Raw genomic sequence first — 10,118 nt, 5'->3', positions numbered from 1 at the left:
TACAAAAATCTTACGTATGTCAATACATATATTGGCAAGTAGAGCTCAGAAATATATTATAAGCACGTTGTGTTTATGCTAGGAATAAAAGGTCAGTTTAGTATTTTAAGTCAGCTACTATAACACTAATATTAAAGGGAAAACGAATCATTTACACAGATGCAAAAAAGCATGCCATACAAGCAAGCATCCACTCATACTACATTTTTTTAGCAAAGTTGAAATAGTAAAGGCAAAAAATTGGTGAAAATTTCCTTTCAAATGAGGTTACAATAGGGTATTCATTGTTATTTTCAACATTTTTACTTTTATTTATTTTTTATTTTATTATAATTTTTTTATTTCAATGTATAGAGGAGTTACAATTATATTTGCCAGATAGAGGATACATTACTTCTCACACATTGATATCCCTTCTTATGTTTTTGTTTATTTATTTTTTTAGGGATTGAACCCAGGACACTACTATATCCCAGCCCTTTTCAACTGGTCCTAGCTAGTACCAAAATGTTCAGAAGAAATTTTTATTTTTGGTGCTAGTCCTGGGGCTTGAACTCACGGCACAGACACTGTCCCTAAGCTTTTAACTTTACAACTCCATTTCTAGCTATTTGATGGTTGTGTGGAGATAAGAATCTCATAGACTTTCTTGCCTGGGTTGGCTTTAAACCATGATCCTCGGATCTCAGCTAGGATTATAGGTACCCAGCTAAAAAGAAAAAAAATGGAAGTATAAGGATTACAATGGGAAAAAATGCCATTTTTGGCAATAATACATATAAAAAAAACTAACTTGGAAGCCAAGCACTGGTGGCTTATGCCTATAATCCTAGCTATTCAAAATGCTGAGATCTGAGATTACAATTCAAAACCTGCCCAAGAAGAAAAGTCTACAAGATTCTTATTTCTAACTAATTAAAGAAACAAAACAAAACTGGGGCCAGAAGCATAGTTTAGTGGTAGAGTGCTCACCTAGAATGCATGAAGCCATGGGTTTGATTCCTCGGTACCACATAGAAAAATCTAGAAGTGGCTCTGTGGCTCAAGTAGCAGAGTGCTAGCTTTGAGCAAAAAGTGTCCAAGGACAGTGCCCAGGCAAGCCCCAAGACTGGGAAAAAAACCAAAACTGGACAGGAGGAATAGCTCAATGGTGGAGTGCCGCCTGTGAATAAAAAAGGCATGAGACCCCTCAGTTCAAACCTCAACATTGGTCCCCAAAAGAAAACATAAAAAGAAATTTAATAAAGGTTTTTTTATGAAAAAACTATTAGTATCTACTGAGAGATATTAGAGAAAAACGTAATGAATTGGTAGATGTACAATGTTTTTGACTGGGAAGACATGGAAATGATATAAATTTTCTACAAGTTGATTTACATACTCAATACAACTATAAAAGACAAATGTATGAACTGGAAGGAAATACATACACCGCATTTAACTGACAGTGGACTGGTATCTAGAATATAGAAAGAAATATGATCTACTTCAGAATAGTTCCAACCTTGCTCTTAATTATGTAGCTCGTTGTCCAATAAAGCTTATTTTTAAATTAAAAAATAATATGGATTTTTCAAGTTTTTATTGAGCACCTGCTCTGTCAGGTAATGCTTAAAAAACTACAAATATAACAAAAAAACAAAAGTGACAAGACCCCTGTACACATAGAGTTCCACTACAATTGAGCAGAATATCTATAACAACATTGTAATAGCAAGAAGAAAACCTAAAAGTAATCCAAATCTCCATAAACAGAATAGAGGTGTGTTAAATTGTTCAACTGAACATAACAATGAAAACATGAAATGTAGTTACATGAAATAAACATGGAAGGAACTTCAAAAATATCAAAAAAAGAGTCACAGACAAATATATAAATATATATATACAGTATGATTCCATTTACATACATGATCAAAAACAGGTAATTCTAAACACTTTATTAGGGTTATAGACAAATATGACAGAGCCACAAGTAAAAACACAGGGATTATTAACAAAAAGTACCACATAATATTCACATCATGTAATATATATATATATGGAGGCCAAATGGGGAAATCTAGGTAGCTGAAAATGCTCAAGTTCTTAGGCTGAAGGCTGAAACGTGTGCAGTTTATTTTTAGAATATACATAATTTATATCCTTTGGTATGTATCTTTTCACAATAAATATATTTTAAAAGGTATAAGATCATGTGACATATACTTTCAATCTAAAAGACAAAACATCCATATTTTAGCTATTGGTATGCTATGCAAATCAACCAATAATGCTAATGGAGAATACAGTACAAGAAAATATGGAACAAAGAATCAGGTTTGGATTCTTTCCTCACAGAAGCTAATTAAATTCCCATAGGGCCATGGTACAGTGAGATCACTGTATTATCACATTGCAGTCCAAGCTGGCTGTCACTGGCATGAATGGCTAAGTGATTACTTTGCTCACTGGAAATACTATATTTGCATGAAACATGATAGGTGGAGCAAATCCTAAAACTGATAAATATACCATCTTTCCTTCTTGAGTTCTGTTGACTTGTAAAAGTACCAATTGCCTTTGGTACATTCTAATAATACATTTATGGGTGAGGGATTCTAAAAAGTATGGAAAGTAGACAGAGCTATCGATTCCTTTTCATGTGTGCATGTCCTAGGGCTTGAACTCAGGGCCTGGGTGTCTGTTGTTCCTAGGCTTCTTTTTCTCAAGGCTAGAGCTCTACCACCTGAACTACTTCTGATTTTAGTTTATTGGAGATAAGAGTCTCACAGACTTTCCTGCCTGGGCTGGTTTCAAACCGCAATCCTCAGGTATTAGCCTCCAGAGTAGCTAGGATTGCAGGCATGAGCCACTAGCCTCTGCTGCTACTGATTCTTTCTATATTAGTCAATAACAAGTTCCAGGGTGGTTGATAAAAGGTCAACAGTTTTAAAATCATGTCTTTGCCAATGTCATCACAGTCTGTGACCTTGTGCATACTACTTAAAATAGTCCCTTGATTCAGAGTTTTAGGTAGAAATTTTCGGATTCAGAAATTCTGAAAAATTAGGAAGTGGCACTGTGGCTCAAGGGGTAGGGTGGTAGTCTTGAGCTGAAGAGCTCATGGACAACACCCAGGCCCACAGTTCAAGCCCCATAACTGACAAAATAAAATAAATTCTGAAGATTTAAATAGACCTTAAAACATTTAATTCCCTTCCTACAACTCAAACGGGGCAGGCTACAGTTATCTTGCCTTTGGGAATTGGTGTTGGAGAAGACCAAGCACAGAAGCAAATGATAGCCTTATGTACCAGAAAGTAGAAAGTATATCCTTCTGGTCCATTCTCTCCATCAGGCCCTAACATAGGGGCACCCACACAGTAGCTCTCCAAAACAAAACAAAACAAAACAAAACAAAACACCCAGACATTTGCCCATACTTAGCTGGAATGAATGCTGCCACTAGGGGGCGCTAAACTGCAATTGGTAGCAGACTAATTTTGAATCTAGCAGTGGATGGATGTGGAGTGGGGGTGGAGGTAAGGGAAGCGCCTGAATTTGGCAGGGATTAGCTACTGTTGTTTTATTTTATTGGATGGCATTATGCCTGTGTCTTCCTGTCTTCTTAGTATGAAGAGAGAAATCAGGAAGGAAGCCTTAATTCAAGAGTTTCTGCTCTACCCCATTAGACAGGAGGAGGAATGGATAACCTTCATGGGCAGAGCTGGACACTTGTTGGGCCAGGTTTCAAAAGAAATGCTAGCCTCCGGCTGGAACTTTAGCCTAGTGGTAGAGTGCTTGACTAGCATGCATGAGGACCTGGGTTCGATTCCTTTGGTACCACATACATAGAAAAAAGCCAGAAATGGTGCTGTGGCTCAAGTAATAAAGCTCTAGTCTTAAGAAATCCCAAGGACAGTGCCCAGGCCCTGAGTTCAAGGCCCAGGACTGGCAAAAAAAAAAATGTTAGTTTCTACCTTCTACTTTTAACCTGTATGTGCTCAGACACAAAAGGCCAGTTTTGTGCCTTCCTAAGTTCTTATACTCAGGAATGATGACACACAGGTAGTTAAGGAAACCACGAAGGCATGTTCAGCTTCCTGTAGTTCCTATGTTCAGTCATCTCTAGATAAGAGTCAGAGACTTTACTCAACCAGGCGTGACTCACACCTATAAATCCTAGCTACTCAAGAGGCTGAGACGTGGGATTGAGATTCAAAGTCGGCCCTGACAGAAAAGTTCAGAAGACTCTTACCTCCAATTAACCAGCAAAAAGATGGAAATGGAGGTGTGCTGCAAGTGGTAGAGCTCTAGCCTTGAGTGAAAAAAAACTAAGGAAAAAAACTGTAAGGCCCTAAATTCAAGCTCCAGCACTGGTGTGTACACACACACACACACACACACACACACACACACACACACACACACACACAGAGCCTCTGGAGATGAATATACCTCTATATATTCAATCCTTATTTACCTCAGAATTTCTAGGCAATGGAGCCACCTAGGAAGTCCGCAGGGTAAGAAAAGGCAGAAGTATTTGTATTGCCTCCAGAGGCTTAATCATTTTTCTAAAAGCTGCTTCATTTCAAAGCCTCCCTCCTACTCTGCCTGACTTGAGAGTAGGGAAAGGAAGTATGGAGGAAAGTAAAGGAGACAATTTACTCACTTGTCAGCATAATTAGGTAGCAGCTAACTGACCAACAAGAAGATGTAGAAAGACCCATTTCTGCTCTCAGAAGCCTAACATCTAGCAAAGGGGAGGGGCAGAGAAACAAACAACAGCCCAGGTTTTAGAAGGCAGAGGGTACAGAAAGGAGCAGTTAGTTCTGGCTGGGCTAGGCTGGGGAAGCTCCTCAGGATGGCCAGCATGCAAACAAGGTATCCAGTGGAAAGGGATCTGCAGAAAGTGCAGAAACACAGATGAGCACCTGGCATCACACACCTGCGTGCAGAGGAGGCTGTGTGGAGTGTGGAGGAATTCTCTGCACTGGGAAAATAGGAAGTGCCTCACCCTGACTTGTTCTACAGTTGTTTCTATGGAGTAGAAAGAGTGATCAGCAAAAAAGGAAATAAGAAAAGCAAAGAGAAGACGTGACAATAAGTCTAGATTATTTCTCGGAAGCCATCTGCCTTTTCTTTCTTTTCTGTTGCTTAAACTCTGGGCCTGGGCACTGTCCCTGAGCTATTCAGTTCAAGGCTACCACTCTACCCCTTGAGCCACAGCGCCACTTCTGGTTTTCTTGTGATTAATTGGAGATAAGAGTCTCACGGACTTTAGTACCCAAGCTGGCTTTGAACCTTGGTCCTCAGATCTCAGCCTCCTCAGCTAGGATTACAGGTGTGAGCCACTGCGTCCAGCTGCCTTTTTTTTTTAATTAAAAAAAATTTTTTATACCAGCATATTAGAGTTCAGCTACAATAAGGGTTCAATAAACTGTATGTTTCAATAAGAAAATGACTCCCATTCACAATACTCTAACATAACAGGATTTTAGACGTAGTCCATCTGAATTTAGAGACTACCAATATTAACTCAATAAACTGACGAAATATCAACCTTCATGCTGATTTACTCAGCTACCACTAATTTTTCTTTCATGCAGCTAAAAATAAATACTGTCTATATTGCTAACAGTAGAAAAGTGCTTTGTTTTTTATATCATTGGTATATGAGACATTAAAATGCCTAAAATCAGTCTTAACAAAAGTTACACCTAAAACAGCCAAAGACCAAGTCTACTTTGCAACCTATTTCATTAATGATCAGATGACTACAATAATTTCAAGTGCTAATAATTTCATGACCAATGTTACAAATGGTTTATTTATTTATTGCCAGTCCTGGAGCTTGAACTCAGGGCCTGAGCACTGTCCTTGGATTTTCCTCAAGGCTGGTGCTCTACCACTTGAGCCACAGCACCACTTCTGACTTTTTCCTATGTATATGGTACCGAGGAGTCAAACAGGTCTTCGTGCATACTAGGCAAGCACTATACCATGAGGCCAAACTCCTGGCCCACAAATGGTCTTTATATTACAAACACTTGTAACCTTTTTTCAATAAAAATATCTCTAGTTAATATAGAGCATATGTCTACAAGAATGAGTCTAAAATAATGGAGCAACAGTTTTCCCTTGCTATGACTGTACTTATGGAACTGGACTAAGGGGTACACATGCTTCATACCTGCAATCAGATTAATGCAGCTCTTAAATGAAGATAAAACTGAGTTCATATGTATCCTATTTATAGTTTAATTGCTAAATAAGTTTACTAAGTTAAAATAGAGTCAATACAGTATTTTAGAAAACGTACAATGACATCATGAAACATCCAAAACAATTTTACTATTTATGTGAACCAAGCACAGGAAGGGGACAGTCACAAAGACTTGTTACATGTAAGCTGTTTACAGAGTGGAAGAAAGAAACTCAACGTAAATCCTCTTATAAAACAATATTTGCCCTGGGCCAGGAGCGTGGCTTAGTGGTAGAGTGTTTGCCCTTATGCACGCAGCCCTGGGTTCAATTCCAAGGTACCACATACACAGAAAAGGCTGGAAGTGGTGCTGTGGCTCAAGTGGTAGAATGCTTGCCTTGAGTACAGATAGGTTCAGGGACAGTACCCAGGTCCTGAGTTCAAGCCCCAGGACTGCCAAAAAAAAAAAAGAAAGAAAGAAAAAAAAGAAAGAGAGAGAAAAAGACAAAAGTATCTGCCTAGGCTGGAGGTGGGTGTGGCCCACTGGTGTGCCTAGCATGCAGGAGGCTGAATTCAATCCCCAGCACCAGGAAGAATCAGGAAGGAAGTAGGGAAGGAAGAGGGTCAGGGGGAAAGGAGGAAAGAGGGAGGGAGAGAAAGCAGGGGGGTGGAGGGGAAGGGTATTAACCTCTGTCATGCAGTCCAGACAAAAAAACCAGACTTTCACTGACAAAATGTGCAAATCCTAAGTACATGTACTCTTGCTGTTACTGTCTTAATTTATTCTGTTTATGAGCACACAGCTCTAATATTTTTGTTGTATTAGTATTAATGTTGAAGAGCTTTCCCAATGGTGCCTACCTTTCAGCTACCAATCCTTTAACAACAAAAAAATATATAGATATGACTGGTGCTTAATATAAAAAGGCCAAATTTAAAAAATAGAATCTGGACTGATTCTCAAGCCAAAATGATTTATTACTGGAACAAATCCCTGGTACAGAAAACTACTCTTTTCTCTAAGAAGTTACATGCTAGAACAATACGTCATATTCACCTCATTGTCCGAAACAGTAGAAGCATCTAAGCATAGTAAACTAAAAGACTTAATAGATATAAATGTGCACATTCAAAGGAATATTCTACTCTACTATAAATCAACTTATTCTTTGCCATTAAGAGAAGATTTTCAAGATGTAAATTGTTAGTTAATGCAGAGAATAAGAGTTAAAAGGCAAAGTTTTCCTAACAAAGGAAATAGATGAATAAAATAATTTGACTTGAAGTATTACCTTATCATAACTTTCCACTCTTATTGTTTTTATTACCAAGCACACGTATATACACCACAAACCCTAGCATTTAATATGTGCAAAATTGCTTATCATTTATTTTAACTTTGGTTAAGTGTTTGTTTAGCCTATATCAGACACATGATGGAAGTTATACACATGATTACAAATGTAATAATAATGAGGTAAGTTAAAATGCTACTAGTGCAAAAAGCAAGCATACGTCAAAAGCCAAGCACAGGTATTAAACAAATGCAAAATGAAGCTCTCACGAAGGGAGTTGCTGGAATAACAAACCAGAGAAGCTCCTTGTAAACATCGCTTGTAAAGTACACACTTTAAGATTAAGGATTCATATAGCCACAAAAAAGGTATTCTAACAACACCAAAGTAGTGCATTTATTTTTATCTTTAGAGTTCAAGGACCACTCATTATGTGTCTAACAGTTTGCATATTTTCTTCAAAAGAAATGTAATTAGTGAGACACATTAATTACAAATCCTGTAGTATAAAATCCCCAGTCCTTTACAAAAAATTATATATTAAAATATTCTATACACTTTAAATTAGTAACTGGAACACAGATAATATTTAATTCTGCACACTTCAACTCATCTTTGTTGGGAATATCGTACATAGTTTGAGGACACAGCTACTCAGACAACCTAAACTGCATGAGGTTATGGTGGTGTGAGAAAAGACAGACTTGTCCCTTTTAGATATGGTAGCTCTTAGTTTAAAATAGCTTTTCTGCAATTATTGCTCTGTTTGGACTCATTCCAGATTTGATAGGCATGGAACCATGAAATTCCTAAAGATTTAAAAGAAATTACTGTAGTAGAGTGCTCATAATGTTTTCTGCATCTTTAGGTTGTAAGAAACCTGAGATTAGCTGTCTGATGCTTATATTTCCATTGTAAAAAAAGTTTATACAATTTCAAGGTAAAAAGAATGCAAAAATAGAATATCTAGAGCATTTACAAAAGTCTTACAAATGTTCAAAACACTTTTTCAAAAGTTGTATCCTGTTAAGGTGCTTTTTGTCTCTCTGCAATAGGACAACATAAACTTTAATTCTGAATTATAAATTATGATGGTCTTAATCTCACCAAAATCAAAATTATATTCATGGAAGTGCATGACTCATGAAAATGTTCAGGATGAGGATACAAAATTTTAGTGCTAAAGGAGACCTTAAAGGTTTATTATTTTAACTATTTCCTGTTAATGAGGAAATTAAGAGGCAAATACACAAATATGTTGGCCTGACAAATAAAAAATATCCTTTATTCTTTTTGTAATCTTATAATATGGTTTTCTGTTTGTTTTTGCTAGTACCTGAGTTTGAACTCAGGGCCTCACACTTGCTCAACTGGCACTCTAACACTTGAACCATGCCTCCAGCCCAGCTTTTTGCTGGCTATTTTGGAGATGGAGTCTTGTAGATATTTCTGCCCAGGCTAGCTTCAATCCACAATCTCAGCCTCCAGAGTAGCTAAGGCTTATATGCATGAGCCACTGGTGCCCAGTTATATTTTGTACCATTTATCTGTAACTTTATATTTTGTACCATGATTCTTAGAACATAATGATAATTCAAAAGCAAGTTTTCTGAACTTGCCTTTCTTTTTTAATTTCTTAAGCATTGTACTAACTAAAAATAAAGAAAGGCATCAAGTTGCTTCTAAAATTAGTACAGAATATATCCAATATAAGATAATGGGTAAAGAACCACCTATCATACAGAATGAAGTTACTAGAAGGACAAGGCATTTACAACGTAGAAAACATTTAAGACAGCAAAGAATACAACAGCCAGTTACTAGAATCCTCTTGATAACTCTAGTATGACTGAGTTACATGGACTTTAGAAAAAGATGCTGAGTAATACTGCCTTCTAGTTTTTATCTTACTTTTACTGCTTTCCTTTGTAAAAACAACCATGAGGAAAGGAAAAATCCATATACTAATTTTCAGAGAGCCTTTGCTTCTTTTCTATTTTTATTTGGATCTAGAATTGAGCAAATACATTTTAAGAACAACTTACAAACTCAAATACATAACTCCTAGAAATACAGTCACAGAATACTCTTAAATGAAAAATCTTCTGAACTTACTAATAAATAAGCGCCAACACAATAGCTTCAGTAAAAGAACAATTCAACTTAAGGGTGCTTTCTTATTATTACCTTGAAGCCATCGAACTTGTGTTGCTGGTCCATAACCCTTTTCATTCTTTGCTGATATCCTGAACACAATGGCAGGCCTGGATGTATAATCAATATGTGCATTTGCCAGTTGTCCAGCAGTCACTGTACATGATGTTTTAAGACCACAATAAATCCTCATAAACACAAGCTGGCTGGGGTTATCTTGTATCTGTGCTGTGCGGATAGCCAAGTAAGCTGAGTATTCTAAAATATTTCCAGAAGGTGAAGTTGGAGGCTCCCAGGAAAGATGTATTCCTTCTACATTCTACAAGTGAGAGAAAATATAAATGTTCTCAAGTTTTCTCCAGTATTACTTACTATGCTAAATGTATTTTTTCACTTATGTAATTATAGTAGATGATAGATCTCTTACGATGATTGTTAAGAACTTACATTATTTGGAGTTATAGTATTTAATTCAAACC

At 36.9% G+C, this 10,118-nt stretch overlaps 1 protein-coding gene across 2 annotated transcripts in view; it reads right to left on the bottom strand.

The window, feature by feature from the left end:
• Positions 1-7,095: 7,095 nt before the first annotated feature.
• The window catches only part of Hcfc2 (host cell factor C2), a 32,321-nt gene continuing 29,298 nt past the window's right edge, over positions 7,096-10,118 (bottom strand). For both annotated transcript variants that reach the window (XM_090328532.1, XM_090328533.1), the window contains exon 15: positions 7,096-9,958. In XM_090328532.1, coding sequence (XP_090184658.1) covers positions 9,644-9,958 — 315 coding nt within the window. In that variant the 3' untranslated portion in view covers positions 7,096-9,643. The remainder of the gene's footprint in view (positions 9,959-10,118) is intronic.

Source organism: Megascapheus bottae, chromosome 2 (genome assembly GCF_031878675.1).
Source record: "Megascapheus bottae isolate mThoBot1 chromosome 2, mThoBot2.hap1, whole genome shotgun sequence".
Taxonomy (NCBI): Eukaryota; Metazoa; Chordata; class Mammalia; order Rodentia; family Geomyidae; genus Megascapheus; species Megascapheus bottae.
The sequence above is the reverse complement of the archived record's forward strand: the minus strand, read 5'-3'. Positions and strand labels throughout refer to the sequence as shown.